Source organism: Staurois parvus, unplaced genomic scaffold (assembly GCF_062004578.1).
Source record: "Staurois parvus isolate SC_StPar_1 unplaced genomic scaffold, SC_StPar_1.0 ptg001432l, whole genome shotgun sequence".
Classification (NCBI taxonomy): Eukaryota; Metazoa; Chordata; class Amphibia; order Anura; family Ranidae; genus Staurois; species Staurois parvus.
Genome location: NW_028319228.1, coordinates 7,548,446 through 7,567,722, shown reverse-complemented (window position 1 = coordinate 7,567,722; position 19,277 = coordinate 7,548,446). Strand labels below are relative to the sequence as shown.

At 39.7% G+C, this 19,277-nt stretch overlaps 1 protein-coding gene across 1 annotated transcript in view; it reads left to right on the top strand.

The window, feature by feature from the left end:
* LOC149436041 (cryptic protein-like) overlaps window positions 1–13,388 on the top strand; it is a 91,572-nt gene extending 78,184 nt beyond the window's left edge. Inside the window, exons 4-6 of the mRNA XM_089662098.1 lie at window positions 669–783; window positions 10,467–10,579; window positions 13,255–13,388. Coding sequence (XP_089518224.1) covers window positions 669–783; window positions 10,467–10,579; window positions 13,255–13,388 — 362 coding nt within the window. The remainder of the gene's footprint in view (window positions 1–668; window positions 784–10,466; window positions 10,580–13,254) is intronic.
* Window positions 13,389–19,277: the final 5,889 nt, after the last annotated feature.

Below are 19,277 nucleotides of genomic sequence, written 5' to 3'. Positions count from 1 at the left end.
GACTGCGCTGTCAGAATACACTGATTGGTGGCTGAAGCTGATTGGCTGTAGCCACTGATCAAGAAAAAATTCCCATTTTCCCTTCTGTACTGGCCACATTTAGATCCATCTATGGCTAGCTTTAGAACAATCCTGATACCTTCTCCTTAGAAACATCTAAAAAGTAAGACATATTTTGAAAAAAAAATTGTTTAATTGCTGTGTGAATGGAATAACTTAAGCAAATTTGACTGCAAAAAGTGGAAATACACTTAGAGATGGAAAGCCCTTTCTGGTAATGTAAAGTAAACGAAGTCTTCTTGCAAGGAGTATGACAGCTGTAAAATCTTGCATCCTTTATGACCTAAGTGGCTCCACAGTACCTCTCAAAAAACACTATTTAAGAGTGCCATAAAAATTTAGGGAGGAACATGTAGTACCCCCAGGCTAGAATCTATCTGGAGTGTCAGCATAAAAGGCACTAATCTTTTGTAGTTGTCCTTTAATCCTTGTACAAACAACACTGCCTTCACTGAACAAACATTTTTAACAGGCACCTAATTGTATTGCTTTACAAGACAATAAATGCAAACCTTTAAAAGATTCTTTGGTGACTAGAGACAAATAAGATTTATCTATGGGCAGAGTTGCTAAGTGTGTCCATGTAACAATTTCCTTTTTTCTTTAAGGCAGTAAACTCAACCGAAATTGCTGCATGAATGGAGGAACTTGCGTATTAGGAAGTTTCTGTGCTTGCCCAAAGCATTTCACTGGACGACACTGTGAATTTGACGAAAGGAACAAGTAAGATTTATGTTATGAAAGGAGGTTTTGTTTTCCTGGAAAATGTTCTTGGTGATTACAGTAGTTGGCCGTAATAACTTTGCAAATATAAGGCTGTGTATGGCCACCAATATTTGACCAAACTGGTTAAAGATTTTGCCAAGTTATGAGCTCAAGAGGTTATTTGTTCCAGTCTCAATGTATATAGCCAGATTAAAATGGAAAGCATGTTAAACCCCAGAAACCACTAAACAGCTCATCCACTCCCTCATCATATCACGACTCGACTACTGCAACTCCCTCCTCACTGGCCTGCCTTGCCGCTGGCTATCCCCGCTTCAGTCGATCCTGAATACGGCTGCCAGACTCATTCACCTTTCCAACCGCTCTGTCTCCGCCACCCCCCTCTGCCAATCCCTCCACTGGCTTCCGATTGCGCAACGGATCAAATTCAAAATCCTAACGCTGACGTACAAAGCTGTCCACCATACTGCCCCGAACTACATCACTGACCTAATATCCAAGTACCGCCCAGCACGCACACTCCGCTCCTCACAAGACCTCCTTCTCTCTAGTTCCCTGGTCTCCTCCTCCCATGCCCGCCTCCAGGACTTCTCCAGGGTGTCACCCATCCTCTGGAACTCCCTGCCCCAACCCATCAGATTATCACCTACTCTCCTCTCCTTTAGGCGCACCCTGAAAACCCATCTCTTCAGGGAAGCCTACCCCACCCCCTGCTAACTTGCCGACCTCCTCCACTCTTCCTACCACTCCATCCCCCACAGCTATCTCCTCCTGTGCCACCATCCCCTCCCTCCTAGATTGTAAGCTCGAAAGAGCAGGGCCCTTGATCCCCTCATGTTTTGCATTGTATTGGTATTGTTCTGTCACATGTTCTGTCCCCCTTTGTAATGTACAGCGCTGAGCGAACTATTGGCGCTTTATAAATACTGTATAATAATAATAATAATAAAATACACTAGATAGGGTAATTGCACAACTATTAGACCAGCTATAGAATACCTTATTTAGACCAGACAACTATTAGACCAGCAGTACACTTACCTTATCTTAACGTGACATTAGATTCTGGAAAAAAAATTATATTCAAGTATGTAACATTAGCTCAAAAATATACCTTCCAATCCAGCTCTCAGCCTCCTCCAAATCGTCAAATTGCTTTTTTGGCTGCTGTGATATGACTTCTTGTTAACCCTTTGAGGACCATAAGATTACGGAACGCCAAAAGAATCAATTTTTTGTTTTTAAAGTTTGTACACTTCAGTTGCTGTAACTAAGCCATTTCATGAAATAATTGGCAAAAAGCTAGATCCATTTGTTGATAAGAACTAATATTTTGACTCAAACCAAAAAAAAAAAGTATTTTAAGTTCTTAATCAGATGATACAGGCAATTAAAAACATGGGACAAATACGTCCCTTGGTCCTCAAAGGGGATACCTAAGTCTGTTTTCCATGGTTGTATGTAGGAACATAGCCACCCTCTCATGTTCACTCCCACTATGGACTAAGGACTATGGGTTTTGGACCATGGACACCCCAGTAACGCCAATACAGTGATCAGTGCTAAAAAAAAGCACTAACATTGTACTAATGGCACTGGGCAGGAAGGGGTTAATGTGAGGGGCGATCAAAGGGTTAACTGTGTGCTGGGAGTAGGTTACTAGGGGGCAGGGGGTGTGTTCTTCACTGTAAGCACACTGATCAGGATGGCTGTACTATGCACAGCCATCCCGAGCAGTGTGCTCGAGCTGACAGGGAGGAAGATTTTTGTAAACAAATCAATCTTCCTCCCCATCAGAGATGCCGAGTAATTACCAGCCGGGACCCAGTGATTGAGGGCCGCGAATGGCAGCGAGGGTAGGGCGCAAGTGCGCCCCCTACCCGGAACTGCAAAATCATGTATATACACGTGATTCTGTGCACAGGTGCCACCCTGTAGCAGTATATATGCTATAGGGCAGTCCTTAAGCGGTTAAGGAAGAATAGATTACAGGGTCATTAAATAATTGGTGTATATGGATTACTTTTCCGATATTGTTTAGTGTCACTTTAACTCTATTGAAGCATTCATTGTTAGCGATGACTGGACAGTGCATGGCACTGAGCATGGAGAGTGATAGAGGTTTTCCATCATACTAAAAAGTTTTTCACTATAAATCAAAGTAAGTTCTATACACTCTTATTACAATTTCGTACAATTCGTGTGTTAAACAATAACATAAACTCAAAGTGAAAAGACTTTTGTGCTCCACACAGTGTTCACAGTTGTGTATCATCATCCATTGTTAGTATGCTGAATCACCAGGAATTTAAAGGATAAGTTCACCTTTCTACAAAAAATAAAAAATGCACATTTTTTTGCAGGTGAAAAAATGTGCATGTAATATTTTTTTGTGTTAGGAGCTTGTAAAGCATTGTACCAGTGATCAGCAGATCACTGATGCCATGCAGGTCTCCTGCACACTGTCAGTGTATCTGATTGCTCATACATCCTGTACGGTCAAGCCAACACTTGCTGACAGGAAGAATCAATTAACTACCATAGCGCTCCACAGCACTGTGGTAGTTTTTTAAATCTGACAGCTACTACGGGGAACTTCTCCCCATGTAACATGTTCCCAAAGGTCCCAACTTATCCTTTAAATCTACACCTTTTTCTCACATTGCCCAGGAACTCACAAAACTAAGAAGAAAATTCTCATTGTGCAGTATTTTATTAATTGTTGTGCCCACATTAAAATATAGCAAGTCACATTTATTTGTTCCTTTGTCCAGCACCAGAACAATCATTCCACAGTGGGTATAGTAAATGTTGTCGCTCTGCTCTCACTAGAAGCCAGTGCGCGCTCCAAATGCCGGAACTTATGTCACTGGAATTGATGTAGCCGGAGTCTTGATGTAGCCAGAGTCTTGTCATTTCATTTACACAATGTCTTGAGGAAGCTATATACAATATAGTGTAAACATTGTGAAGTTGTGTGTGGAGCACAAACGTTTTTTCACTTTGATGTTATGTTACTTTTTCTCGTAATGATTGTGAAAAATTGTGTAAAGCGCCTACTTTGCTTTGATTTGTAGTGCACCAGAGTGTTGTGGGGATGCATTTAAAGGGACAGTTGACACCGCACTTATTGTTTGGGAATCTTTTTTTTTTTTTTTCAAACAATTGTTTTTATTAGAAGAAAACAGGCATAACAATGCATATACAGTTATGGATCCAAATCTGAACATAACATAGCATGTCGCCTCCCGTGTCGCAGACGGGTTAAAGCATAAAAGGCAATACAGAGTATAACGGTATAAGACATTATGACAACATAATATTACAATCCAGTAGATGTACAGAGTATAGGAGAGAAGCAGGAAGATATATTGTCTTCTGACCTATGAGCAGGATTTGATATCCAGGGAGTGTGAAGTGTGGAGTATTGAGTAAGAACAGCACATGATGCAGTTTTAGTTCTGTTTCGTGTGTCCATGGATTGGATATGTGAGTTATATGTAGCATAGCGCACCTGTTTGAAGGTCAATGGTCTGTATCGTTTATGATATAAAAATGATGATAGGAGTTGAGTGTAGATGTGAGCTTGAGATCAGATAGAGAGAGGGTTAGTTAGACAAGGGTATGTAGTATAGTATAGTGGTAAAGGTAAGTATATAGGATAGAAAGAAAGAAGAAAGAGAGAGAGAAAAAAAGGGGTGGGCAGGAAGGGGAGGGCTTAGGGTAAGGTAAAACGGGGAAGTGGAGTGTATACTTGCGTATGAATGGCTCACTTCATGTTGAATGAGCCGCAATAGAAATGTAGACCTTTAGCTTAAGACGTGGTGTGTATCAAGACAGTCAACAGGGTAAAATGTGGATTAAAAGTCCAAGAGAATAGGCCGTGGTGAAAGACCAAGGCACTTCCAGACATGGAGCAAGAGGTATCTCAGAAAACAGGATACTCCCCAATGTCATAATATGTCCAATCATTCAGTCCTGTACTAAGTGGTAGGTAGGGGTGGTTTTAAAGTGCCTCCAACAAGCCCAGGTTTCCCTGAATCTCTCGGGATGTTCCTTAGCAACAGAGATCAATTCCTCCATTTCCTCAATTTTATTGATCCTAGCAAACCATTCACAGATAGTGGGAATACATGTTGAGCGCCAATGGACTGGGACACCCTGTTTTGCAGCGTTAACCATATGCATGGCGAGTGATTTATGATTTATGTCCGGAATGGAAGGGAGAAGTAGTGCAACAGGAATTGTGCAGGTGAGAAGTCTAGGTTATACGTGGTGACTCGTGCAATTGTGGATTGGACTTTCCCCCAAAAAGGCTGCAGCACTGGGCAGTCCCACCAAATATGCAGGAGAGTACCCGTCGCCTGATGACATCTCCAACACGCGTTTGAGATGTTGGGATCGAATTGGTGAAGCAAGGATGGGACTCTATACCATCTAGAATATAGTTTGCTTTCCTGTGTAGAGACACATATGGATCCTTTGTGAATATGTGCGTAAATGTGATCCCAATCTTCCGGCGTTAGTTGGAGTTGTAATTCAGAGCTCCAGGCTTTACACGCTTTCCTAGACTGAACATCAATGGTATTTTCAAGGCAAGAATAGAGTTGTGAAATAACATGTCTCTGGGGGGAGTGTGTAGAGCAAAGTTTTTCGAATGGGGTAAGAAGTCTAGTATATTCGTTTGTGTGCGAGGAGCTATGAACAAAGTGGTGCAGTTGTCTGTACATCCATGGCGTCAAGGTCAGAAGTGGCCAATTATTTATAATGTTGTCCCTGGATAGAAACGTCCCATCTTTAAAAAGTTGGCGCATACTCAAACTATCTGTGGGACTGGATCCTGCAAGAAATGCACGCGACAAACCCGGGGGGAAGTCCGGGTTCATTGTAATGGGCGAGAGTGGGCCGGGGGTAGAAGAAAAATCTGTTTTCTTAATGATCTGGTGATAGCAGGATAGAGTGGGGCCTATAAGAGGATGGACCGTGAACTCAGACAGAAGGTAAGAATTTTTCAGCCAGGGAGAGAAGGCTAGTGGGGTCTTCGAAAAGTCAGCTTCCAAGTTAACCCAAGCTTTACTACAATGATTCATAGACCAATCTACTATTCTTGTCATTTGGCATGCTCTGTAGTAGCTGGCAATGTCTGGTAGCCGTATACCTCCGCTGGTTTTGGGCATAGTGAGTTGGTCGAAACCTATTCTGGGGCGTTTGTTACACCATAGGAACAAGGTACATAATGTTTTATAGGACTTAAAGAATCAATTGGCCAGTTTAATCAGAATTGTTTGCATTAGGTATAGGAGTCTAGGTAACATTCATCTTGAGGATCGCTGCTCTGCCAAACCAAGAGAAAAATGGTTTATCCCAAGTTTGTAGGTCTTTAGTGATGCTACGAAGGATGGGTAAGAAGTTTTGGGCATAAAAATCTGTAAGATGGGTCGGTAGTTGAATTCTTAAATACCTGATGGCTTCGGACTGCCAGGTGAAGGGAAAATTGAGTTTTGCCTGCCGAAGCATATTGTGTGGTAGGGATATATTTAGGGCTTGAGATTTATTGAAGTTGATCTTAAGATTGGCTAGATACTGAAACAGCCTAAAGTCATGTAGTAGGTTAGGTAATGTAATATGTGGGTCTGTTAAGAAGAGTAAAATGTCGTCAGCGAAAGTCGCAGTTTTGTGCATTTTGCCATTAATTGAAATCCCTTTAATATTGTCATTCTGTTTAATACAGTTCAAGAACGGTTCAAGTGTAATGATAAATAGGAGGGGGGATAATGGACAGCCTTGCCTGGTCTCATTGTTTATTGAAAAGGCTTCTGAAAGGAGACCATTTACTTTCACTTTAGCCGTTGGTGTCGTGTATAGGGACATAATGAAGTTCAAAAAAGCGGGAGGGAAGCCCGAGGCCAGATAGAACATCCTCCATATAATCCCATGCCAATCTGTCAAAGGCCTTCTCAGCATCTAGAGAGAGGAAGAAGCCAGATTGCTTCTTTTGTGTCAACCAATGGTGTATGTTAATAGCCCTGATCGTGTTATCTCTAGCCTCTCTGCCGGGAACGAAACCTACTTGGTCAGTGGCGATAATAGTATCAATGATGCACAGTAAGCGATTGGCCAGTATTTTGGCAAAAATCTTTAAGTCAACGTTCAATAGGGAAATCGGACGGTAGTTTGCTGGCGATGTCAGGTCTTTATCTGCTTTCGGTATCAATGTAATATGAGCTTCAGAGAGATGGCGCATGGATTGACCGGGAATAATTTAAATTTGAGGAAGCACAAGGCTTTTTGTAAAATTACTAAAAACCTTTTGAAACCAGTCATTTATTTCTTGATGATCATTAAAAGCTTTGAAAGTCTTCTATGAGCTGTTTGTGTAACTGAATAACCTGAGGCTAGTGCAATCATTCTCAAACAGACAAACTGTGCAAATGATCCTGTTATTGATATCTGGCAGTGATATAGAAGATAAGATCTAAAAGAAGCCTACCTGACTGTCTGTTCACTTGGACACTGTTTGGGAAAAATAAATATTGGATCTTTTATCAAACAGGACTTAATTGCTACTCATTTGGCCATCGTATATTTAGTTTTGTTCTGGCTATACGAAGTTTGTGTAGCAATCAATGAAACCTAAAAATATTGCCAAGACACCTGTTACATATGATAATTTCTCTACATATGCATTAAAAAGATTTTCCCTTTCATTTAGGTAAAAGAGAAGGGTCTTATGATCAAATAATAGAAAGTTTTATTTTGTTCAAATACTTATCCATTCTGCATTACATACACACACATATTCCAGTAATTACTAACATCTTTTTCATGGACAGATCTTCACTGAGCATGGGTCATTGACCAGCAGTACAATATATTGTTTGTATTTGAATGCATATTTCTGACGTGTTATAATCTGGTTCTAAATTCTACTAGCTGCATCTGGAGAGAATTCAAAGAGAATCAGATTAAAAATGCATACAATGCATACAAGTCCTCAAAGTGTATATATAGCAAAAATCTTTTTTTTTAATCTCTGGATGGAGTCGGGAAGAACAACTGTCTGAGAGGGGAATTTGCTGCACTTGGTAGGGATTTTGAGGTTTATTTACTAAAGGCAAATTGACTGTGCACTTTGCTCCACAGCTTAGTAAGTGGGGGGAAGTTTCACTTTGCAAACAATACCCAATCACATGCAAGGAATATAAAAAAAACTGCATTTTTGCTTGCACATGATTGGATGATGGAAGTTAGCAGAGCTTCCCCTCATTTACTATGCTGCGGAGCAATTGAACTTGCAAACTGCGCAGTCTGTTTGCCTTTAGTAACTAAACCCTAATGTCTCACTTCCTGATCTGTCTCTGGAGCAGGAGGTTAATGTAAAGATCTCCCTAACAGGACACAGACAGCAAACTGGCAGGGGTTTTAAACCTTTCTTAATCTATACAAAACTAAAAGAAAATGTTTTGGTTACACTTACACTTTAAGTCCCTTGTGCCAAACCAGCGCCCTGTTGACACTTATCATGCAGCCTTCAGAGCCCCTGCAGATAGCAGCCTGTGTTTTTTACCTAGGTGCTTACTCAGGCCAGTGAATACAAAATATTCTTTAGATTGCATTCTAGTAGTTAAATTACTTCAAATATTTCCTTAATACTATCTTACTTTTTTCTTTGTATACCTCTGCATGGGGTTTTGGATGGGCTCTCCTAAGAAAAGCTCATCTGCCATGTGTACACCATGAAATAATTCATCCTCAAGATTCTGAAAATACTTTTTTTTTCTCTGTATATCATTTGGTTCCTCCATGCAATTAGAGAGTTGGCAGGCTGCCAGCCTTCTATTGTAAACACAAGGCAAGCGCATAGAAATAGGAGGGAGAGCAAAATGCTTAGACTCAACTTGGACAGCTTCAGTGAATCTCTGGGGAAATTTGAGGATGAATTACTCCACAGTTTCTACAGCTACAGTAGCTATTGAAGGCATGTTTTCATGCTTAAGTTTAGTCAAAAAAGGTTTAAATAATGGCACAAGAGATATTAGTCACAAGCAGGGTGATATGTGCTGCTGCCTACAGATTTAGTTGAAAATATACTTAGTTCACACCCAGCTTCAGAACTGGAGGGGGAGGTGTAGCAATCTTTTTGACGAAATCTTGGGAGTATCCCAAATCTAACAAGAAGGCTAAAGTGCAAGAGCATCTTCTCAAGAGATTTGGGATCATCAGAATTCCCAGGATCTTGCTGGAAGGATTGCAACTTCACCCTCACAGCAGACAAAAGCCAGGTGTAAGATAAGTGTGACTTTCTAACTTTTTCTCTACAGATATAATGTGTTCTTTTTACATGGCATGGGATGGGTGGGGGGATGTATTAGTTTGTAATAAGTGAACCTTGCATTTTTGTGCAGGGTCTGCTTTAAAGAATTCCACTGAAAACTTTCATGCTTTTATACTGACAATTTAATCAAATACATTATAAAATTAAAGTAACACTTTTTAATCAGAGTATAAGATCAAGTCAATTAAACTCCTGGGATATTGATCTGGTCGGTTAAGTAGCAGAGGGGGTTGTTAATCTGTTTCAGCTGCTTTGGTGTTAATGAAATTAACAACAGGTGCACTAGATGGGCAACAATGACATGCCCCCCAAAATAGGAATGGTTTTACAGGTGGAGGCCACTGGCATTTTTTTCCCTACTCATCTTTTCTGACTGTTTTTCCCCAGTTTTGCTTCTGGCTAGGGTCATTGTCACTACTGGTAGCATGAGGCGATACCTGGACCCTACAGAGGTTGCACAGGCAGTCTAACTCCTCCAGGATAGCACATCAATACATGCTATTGCCAGAAGGTTTGCTGTGTTTCCCAGCACAGTCTCAAGAGCATGGAGGAGATTCCAGGAGACAGGCAGTTACTATAGGAGAGCTGGACAGGGCTGTAGAAGGTCCTTAACCCATCAGCAGGACTGGTATCTGCTCCTTTGTGCAAGGAGGAACAGGATGCCAGCAAAGCAATCTCCCTGCTGAGTTATTGTGTTCTGTCAGGAGGATTGCCCCCTCAGCCAGAACACACCAGTCAGCAATTGGCTACCAGCACTGATCAGATGCTGATCGGATTCTGATTTTCCAGCATGGCCATTGACAGAAGCTGGCCGTTCAGCCAACTTCTGTTAGACAGGCACGTGTACACACAGGCTAAATGTCAGCCGGTTACTATTGAACCAGCCGATATTCAGCCCGCGTGTAAGGGGCTTAAGAGAGTGTCTGGCGACACCCATCCCTCTGATTTTCTATAAAGATATCACCAGGGCAAGACCCAAAAGAGAATCTACTCTACTTTACAAAAAGAAAAACTGATGGAGGTTCTAACCCTTTGCACTATCCAAAACATAAAAGGGCTTTATTCATTGTGTCTTCTTGTGCTTTATTTGGCGGTCATTATGTTAAAGCAGAAAGGTAAACACTACATATTATTTTGTGTGTCTGGTTTAGAAATCCAGCTTTTTTTTTGGAAATGTGAAGGCTTAATGTTTTAGACACTGCACCACAAGGTTATGTTTATCAATCTAAAGAACTCCTATATATTGTAAACTAGAAGGAAGAAATTTAGATCAAAATTCTTCTTTAGCTACTGTGATAATAGTTAACCTTAGTTATAAAAAACAAATGTATTTTCTTACATCCAGGAACTGTGCTGCCAAAATCAAACATGGAGACTGGCTTCAACATGGCTGCAGATTTTGTCGGTGCACCTACGGCGTTCTTCACTGCTTAGAGGAATTTAGGCAAACAAATTGTGGTGAGTTTGTTTCTGAAGGAATTGTTAAGCAATGCATCAACTTTCAACCAAGAGAAATACACTCTTAAAAAGTATACTGTAAATAACCTATTGCTAGTTCATTAAGTAAAATACCAGCATCTACCACTTTATAATCAAACCATATCTAAAATGATAGCCAGGATTCTTGTGCACACAAGCCAGAACAGTTAAGATGAGCAGATACAAGCATATGTCTCCTGGAGAATGACTTTTGAGGAGTTATCTGCTTGTTCTATGTAGTGCCTTGCCTATGTAGTGACTCGCTCAACAGACAGAAGAAGAACACACTACCTTTCCTTTTCTTTTTTGAGATCAGCCAAGCAGCACAGAGATTGTCCAACAAGTTTTGTTTTGGAGCTATAAAGAAAATTTCTGACAACTGATAGCGCTATTCTGTACCCCTTAAGGTGGCTCGAAATGGGCTGATTTTGGGCCAAGACAATGAGGGTAAAAAAATAAAGAGCAGGATTGTGCCATTTATGGTGACTGCTATGGAATTACTGGATTATCTGTTATTAAAGGGCAACTGTTATGGCTTTTGACTTTTTATATGGATTTTTGTGTATTTTTCTTACAAATAAACATTTAAAGTGTTACTAAACCCAGGACCCTGCAATCACTATATCTGATCTCCCACAGTACACACAACAAGGAAATGCAATTATTTTAGTAAATATAAACTGCTAAATACCTTTTCTCATCAGCAGTTATAGAAGTCTGGTTATAGCTTGTAGGAGGGGTTTTTGTTCTTCTCTGACTGTCCTATGAGGCTGCATGACCCCTGACCCTCTGTCACAGTGCATTTTTGGTTGGCCCTGTGCTGATCACATGCACTCTTCTACGGGAAAAAAAAACTCTCTAGCAATACACATCAAACTGAGCATGTGCAGAGTGACTCCTCGAGCTCTGTACTATCAACAGATGGATTGGGGGCTGTGGAAGAAGTGGAGGATCAGAGAAGACAAGATCAAACAGCCTTTTTACACCATGCAGAGAATTAACCCCTTAGGTTCCACAGTGAATATAACAAGCATGCTTTAGTCCATATACAGACTGATTTTACTGTTGTAGGTTTAGTAACACTTTAATATGGGGTGCACTCAGGATTGACAGAGCATTTTAAAAGAGGATACAGCAGAAACTATTTGCCTGCAAGGTCACCCTTCCAGTTGTGTATTTAAAGCCTAACTGCAGACACAACTTTTTTAAAGATTTGGAAAGTGTGGGAATGGGATAAAATCCCTGTTGTTTTTAGATGTTTCCTATCAGGACAGTAAGTAAGGGTAAATATCTCCAATGGGTCAGTGGGTACACAGAGTGTAACAAGAGAATTGTTTTCAAAGTGTATAGAAAAAACCCAAAAGTAAAAACATTTTAATTAAAGAAAAAGTAATAAGCCTGAACAAATAAAAGTAATGCTGAAGCCGATTGGTTTTTATGTAGAAGTGAGCCTGATTTTGCACTATCCAGATTTACTATTATTATTATTAATATTATTATTATACAGTATTTATATAGCGCTAAAAGGTTTGCTCAGCACTGTACATTATAGTGGAAGACAGTACATGAGACAATACAGTAACAAAACAGAACACAAGGGATTCAAGGGCCCTGCTCTTTCGAGCTTACAATCTAGTAGTAAATAAACCCCGCAGGGTTATTTTCTATAACACTTTTTTTTCCACAAAACAAGCAAAAATATGAAAAGGAGACCAAAGCTGCTGGTTGAAAACAAAAATGCATAATGTTCATAATGTGCATTTTTTTTAAAAAAGATTAAATTTTTTTTAACCTGACGTTAAGAACATATGCAAAACCAATATATATTCCCTAGAAGTATATGATTACCAATCTCTTTGCATGGAACCAGTTTTAGGTATTGCCATAAAACAGTGTACTAATGAAAAAATAAAATAGTACACACAATGAGAATATCAGATGAATGATTGTCTGTTTTTTTTTGCATGTTAGTAGTCTCATATCAAAAATGAGTACATCACTAAAGTTATGAAAATTCAGAATACAGATAGAATACAACTTCGGAAGCGATGTATTGTACTATAAAGTGTATTCTTTAGTTTTCGAGCATGGTCAGTCGTGGTCATTTGATTTTTTTATGGACGAGTACTCTACTGATTAAACGAAAATCGTTCATTCTGTTATTGTACAAGAAAAATTTGTGTGCTTGTACTTTCGGATATTTTCACTTGAATTGTCATGATTGGCTCTCAAAAGCTGTGTACTAACAATCAGATTATCGGACGATCGCTCCGAAAGCTGTATTTTTCATCTGATATTCTTGTCTTGTGTACAAGGCTTTAGGATGAATTTATTTTCATGGCCTTAAAAGTATGCAGGCATGGTACACATTTTGTAATGTATCTTACATTTTATAAGTGATTCAGAATACTCTTTTATCACTGCTTATCTCTGTAACATTTACTCTAGGTTGAGTCACAAAAAATAGCAGATAAGAATTATCAAGTACTTCACAATGTTGCTTTTAAATGAAAAAAAAAACATTTAGTTTGGTATCTGCTTACCAAGGTATCTGGGATTTCTCAACACAACTCAATAATGATGTAAAAGTAATGGTACTGAGTAGTATTTAAAAACTAATATATTCTTTTTTTTTTCCTCTTTTTATTTTTTAGATCCTGCAAATGATGACATTTGGTTAGAATTACATTCTAACGGAGCAATATTGCATTCCAGTTCACATGTGTTATTTTTATTTTCTTGTTATTTTTTTATTTTCATGTTATTTGGAAACCATTTAGGATTCTAAAAGCAACTCAGCGCTTGGTTATATGAACAAAAATGTACTAAAAAGTAAAATCTGTTTTGGGTGCGCTAAATCATTCTTTAGAATTAGTATACTGTATGCACACAGAAATACTATTTACGCTTCCCGTGGAAGAAATATTTAACATTTTATTTATTAATTATGTATTTAATTTAATTATGTATAATATGGTTGAATAGCAGTACAGAATGCTCATATATATTTGAATAAAACAATTTGAGACATATTTGGTGTATGTCTTCCTCAAGTGTGGCCTCAATTCAGCTCTTGTTTTATTATCATGAAGCAATAAATATTAATATGCACTACAAATAAAATCTGTGTGACTGATACGGCTTTAGGGATCCTATTTAGCACAGTGCCTCTGATTAAATGTTATGTTTGGTGAACTTTACAAACAACTTTGTTTCTCACAAGTGTACAGAACTTGACAAAAACCAGGGACACCAGGTTCTCTGACCTTTGAATGAACTAGGCATGGCCCTTTGTCACTTGTGTGAATTGTGTAAACTTTCCCAATGTGTCAATAAAAAACAAAAATTACATCTGATTTCTAAAGTTGGCATGATTTTTTAGGACCAATGGAAAATTGTTTATTTAAAGGTTTTTGACAATTTTACAATTTATAGCCAAAGATTCATTTTTAAACAATATTAAAGCAGATATAACCCCTAACTAAATTACATTTAGATTGCTAAAATACTTTGTACAATCATTTTTAAATGAAATACCTTCTCATTTTTTCATATTTTGTTGCATCTTATTGTTACTTATCTACATGCAGTCCTGGGATGGCTGCATCACATTTCTCAGGGTAGGTTTCTTGATGGTGACAACAGTGGGCGATGCCTGTTTAATTTGTGCTGAATTGAACACTTGTAATTTCCATCAGAAGCTCATTTGACATGGTGACAATGCAGGAGAACAACCAGGTGTGTTAGATTAGTATCCCACCAGCACACCTTTCACTTTCATTCACTTATAAGTAAAGCATTCCATAGATTAATCAATTTTCTTTCCTTCCACCCATGGTGGAAGATCAGTCCATTCCCCTCATCAACACAGTCTGTGTTGATGGGGGAATGCCTCCTGCAGTGCTTTTGTGTTTTGCTGGTGGAGCGGCAGAACACAATGGCTACTGCTGGCAGTAATCGAATGTCAAAAAATAGTTTGTTTGTACCCAAGTCAATCAATGGATCGACTTGGGTACAAACAGCCTGCCCATACACCTCATGTGAGTGTGGATCGCAGAAGTTGCCAATCAATGCAGTCAAAGGCCTTTTCTGAATCCATGAACAAGAGCATGATTGGAGAAACCTGGCCAGATGAATGAGATTAATTTAGTGTTATTGTCTCATGCCTCACGTTGAGGGATAAACTGCACCTGATCAGTGTGAATCTCCTGGGTGAAATGGGGAAGAAATCTATTAGCAAGGGTCTTGGAAAATAGTTTGAGATCCAAATTGAGTAGGGTAATTTATCTGTTGCTGCTACATTGTGAGAGATCTTTGCACTGTTTAGGAAGCACAGTAATATAAGCCCTGAGGTAGTCGGTGGGTAGAGATGCTCCATCTAGAATGGAGTTAAAGAGATGAATAAAACAAGGTGTAAGGCTCTAAAGGTTTTTAAGTATGACACTAACAGATGATCTGGCCCAGGGGCTTTGCCTGATGGAACCAATGTGATAGCCATGTGTAAAAGAGATTTCTTTCCTGCAACCATGGGAACCATTGTGTTCTCCCTGGGGGGGCTTCCTCACTGGGAGACCACAGTGATTACTACTAACAGCTAAAGTAGCCTCTGACAATAATTGCATGTAAAATTATTATTAATACAGGTACTTATATAGCGCCGTCAATTTACACAGCACTTTACATATATACTGTACATTCACATCAGTCCCTAACCCTCAAGGTGCATACAATCTAGAGCAGTGGGTGTCAAACTGGCGGCCCTCCAGCTGTTGCGAAACTACAAGTCCCATCATGCTTCTACCTTTGGGAGTCATGCTTGTAACTGTCAAATTTGCAGTTCCTCATGGGACTTGTAGTTTGGCAACAGCTGGAGGGTCGCCAGTTTGACACCTGTGATCTAAATTCCCTAACCTACATTCATACATACTAGGGCCAATTTAGACAGGATCCAATTAACCTACCAGCATGTCTTTGGAGTGTGGGAGGAAACCAGAGTATCTAGAGGAAACCCACACAGGCACAGGGAGAATATGCAAACTCCAGGCAGGTGGTGTCATGGTTGGGATATGAACCAAAAACCCTAGTACTGGCAGGCGGAAGTGATAACCATTTAGCCACTGTGCCCTTAAAATCCGACAGGCTGGTTGTACCCAAGTCAATCGATGGATGTACTTGGGTACAAACAGCCTGCCCATACATAGATCGAATCTCATCTGGTCCCTGCTGAACAGGCCAAATTTTGATCCATATATGGCTACCTTAAGAGAGTCATAACAGACCCAAAATTTATGGACCTCATAGAATTCTTTTTTTAGTTTTAGTCCCTGATAAATGTGTCCTGCATGGTCCTAAACCATTGGGCCTGTGAATACTTTATGTGCAAATTAAAGAAACACAGTTGCTTGAAACTGTTGAAGCATAGAAATGAATGTTGTTTCAACACAAATGTTATTTAAGTCATTTAAGATGTCTGAGACACTTAATGATTAGTGCTTCAGTGTGAACAATTAGCAAATGATTTCCCCCTTGCATGTTAATTGCATGCACTGTGAATTAGATTGCAGAAAACTGTATTAGATCTGTCACAGAAGCAAGAAATTGTATGATCCAATTTTTTTTAAATGGCATATCATTATGTAAAGAGACTGGAAAGAGTGGTCTCTTGCAGCTTGAGCCCCTCTGCTTGCTCCCCAATCTCCTCCAACTCAATTCCATAATTTCCAAGCCTCCAGGCTCCAGTTCTTTCACTGACATGGCAGCCTTGACCTGCATCAGTTCTTTGGAAGCTGGCAGGCTAACGCTGGCCTAACACATCTATGAGTGCACTCGTCAGTAGTGTGCAGTCAGAAGTTTTAATAACCTGCTGTGGTTAATCCCCTTACCTTATGCCCCTGCTCAGAGCTGTAACTTTGTAAGATTGCCTGCAGCATGCTAATACTGTGTAGTGAGTAGATCAAGCGGAGTGCTCTCCAGAGTGCTGCTGCCTGCAGAGAGCATGAAACTTGGGGTGCCAGGCTAGCTGCTTGTGCCAGAGTACAAGACCCACCAAAGTAGGTACACAGCAACGTAACAGCAACTTCACTTGTCTGCGGCAGTAATAAGATTCTAAACAGGGAAAGCACAGTGTGGCAAATTGACATGATTTATAGCATCTGTGATATATCTACAACACAAAGTCTGATTACTTAATCATATGCATGTATGCAACAGTGTAAAGCTGTGTGACAGAATGACAACTGCCAAATTAGTGCAAGTATCTTGATAAATGTCCCCCTATGTTCTTTTCATAAGACATGCTGGTGAGCTCTTCATTCACTTCTATTGTGTTGGCATCATCTATAGTCTCACTTTAGCACCCATTCTGAGAACGAAGGACAAGTCTGTATCTGTACGGTGTGAAAACAAAGCAGCCCATAGATTATGTACTTTTCTTCCACTGTGGATGGAAGGAAATAAAATAGTTTGATTTCTCCCATCAACATATTTAATGTTGTTGGGGGAATCCCTCCTGTAGAACTATTGCGTTCTGCCAGCAGATCACAATGAGCACTGCTGGTGGCTACAGCTGCTGGTAGTAATCACATGAAAAAATCCAACAGGCTGGTTGTATGGAAGTTGATCAATGGATCAATGTCCGCACACCCAGCCTGCCCATAGATGGATTGAATCTCGACCAGTCCCTGCTAAACCGGCTGAGATTTGATCCATCTATGGCCAGCTTAAAACAGAAATGTTAGGGACAGAGCATTGTCACCATATATCAGGATATGCCAAGGTAAGCAAAGTCATAGCAGGATCATCAGGCAATATTTTAATGAAAGCTACTGATGTAAGAACTTTTCTGGTTCTCCTTGTGTCAACATGCAATGTGTCAGCTCCATCCCTCCAGATTCACCCTTACAATAGTCAATTAAAAGTGGGCAATCTAATCTCTAAGTATTCTTCTTTAGTCCCACACTCCAGCACACCCTACAAAAGATTCTGCCTACCCTAATCCCACCCAGGTTCAGCCTTTCCTGTGGATAGAGCACCCATGTGTATGAGGTAAATCTTCTGGATTGTCCTAGGATTCCAGGCAGGATTTGCATGCTAAATGTTGCTGAGCATTGATTTTGTCCATTCCTTAATATAAATGCACTGTTGTCTTTTCTTGCTTCTGAATGCCTTTGGAATCTTCAGTGGGCATGGCCTTTCCTTTCGGGTCAGAGAATCTATAGGGAGACACTTTGTGCTGCAGTTTTCCAGGCAGTGGGTTGTGAATCCCAGTTACCTTTGGTAAATCTTCAGGTCAAGGGGGACATGATGGCAACTCTCACCAATATGCAATGTTCTCTCTTCTTTTTGGCAGTTTAAACCCTTACTCAAGATGCCATGTCTGTGGCTTGAATGTTTTTGCTTGTGTATGTATTTCCTCAAATACCCTTTTCTTAAGGTGCTTCTAAAATACAAGGAAATCAATAATGGCAATTGTGGTTTTTCATTATTGGCCAAAAAGACGGCAAATCACCTTCCTCTAGATCATGATGATTGCGCCACCAAAACCTCTCCCATGTCAAAGAGAACTTCTGATCCAGGATCAGGAGCTTCATCCCAAACCAGCTTGTCTATGTTTGCCTGACTATTGAGAGGCAAAGAATACACTTCATGGAGCTATCATTATAGGTAATTTCTATACTGATCCAGGTGTGGGTGGATTCTACTACTAAAACCTAGCATCAAATGTTGTTCAAACATTTATAATTATATCTAATATTTGTAATTGGGTTTAAAGTATAAGTTCACCTTTTAAAAAAATATTCATCCAGCCCCATTCCCTGGGCACTCTCAATATACACAGTTGTGTCCTTCCTTCCCCCACAGGTTTGTATTGACCTCCTCTGACAGCTAAGGCTTTCCTCCCTATCTGCAGCCCATCTGATAAAAATCTAATTGTGGGCTGGCTGCATCTGTGCGCTAACATCCCATAGACTGGAATGGATTTTGCGTGCAAAGTAGGGGTACAGCCCATTTAAGTCTATGGGATGGTAGTACACAGGGCAGCTCAGTAATAGGTGAGGGGCATGCCATATAATACATAACTGATGCAGTCTAATTATGCAAATACCTGATAATAAGGAATAAATAAGACACATTTGCTGTGACAAAACACACCCATGGAAAAGTATCCAAAACTAATTTTAGGGAATTTTATTCACACACAGACACACCTAATGTCAGTGGATACGAAAAACAAAATATAAAAAAAAATGTAATAGTGAAAAAAAGAAAATAGTAGAGCACCAAGTACACTACTGTTATTTTGTTTTCCATTTAAAATATTTAGCCAGTCTGTTTATATCTGTAATGAATTTACTGACAGGAACAACAATTTGTATATGAGTTACACTACAAACAGTTACTTATGAGATGGGGGCATACATGTTAATCACAGTACATGCAAGTGACAGTTTGCTGATGTACCAATATACAAGTTGTTGCTTCTGTTAGTCATTTATAGGTATAGGTAGAGCTCGGATATACACAGAGTAGCCTAGGACCAGAATACAGCTAGATTGAAATGTTGACTATTATTCATCTCTGTACCATGACATTTTCATTTGTGGGTTGAGCAATTATAGATATAAAAATGGACTGATGTTCTACAGCAATTTTTATGTGCAAAACTCAGGATCAAAAG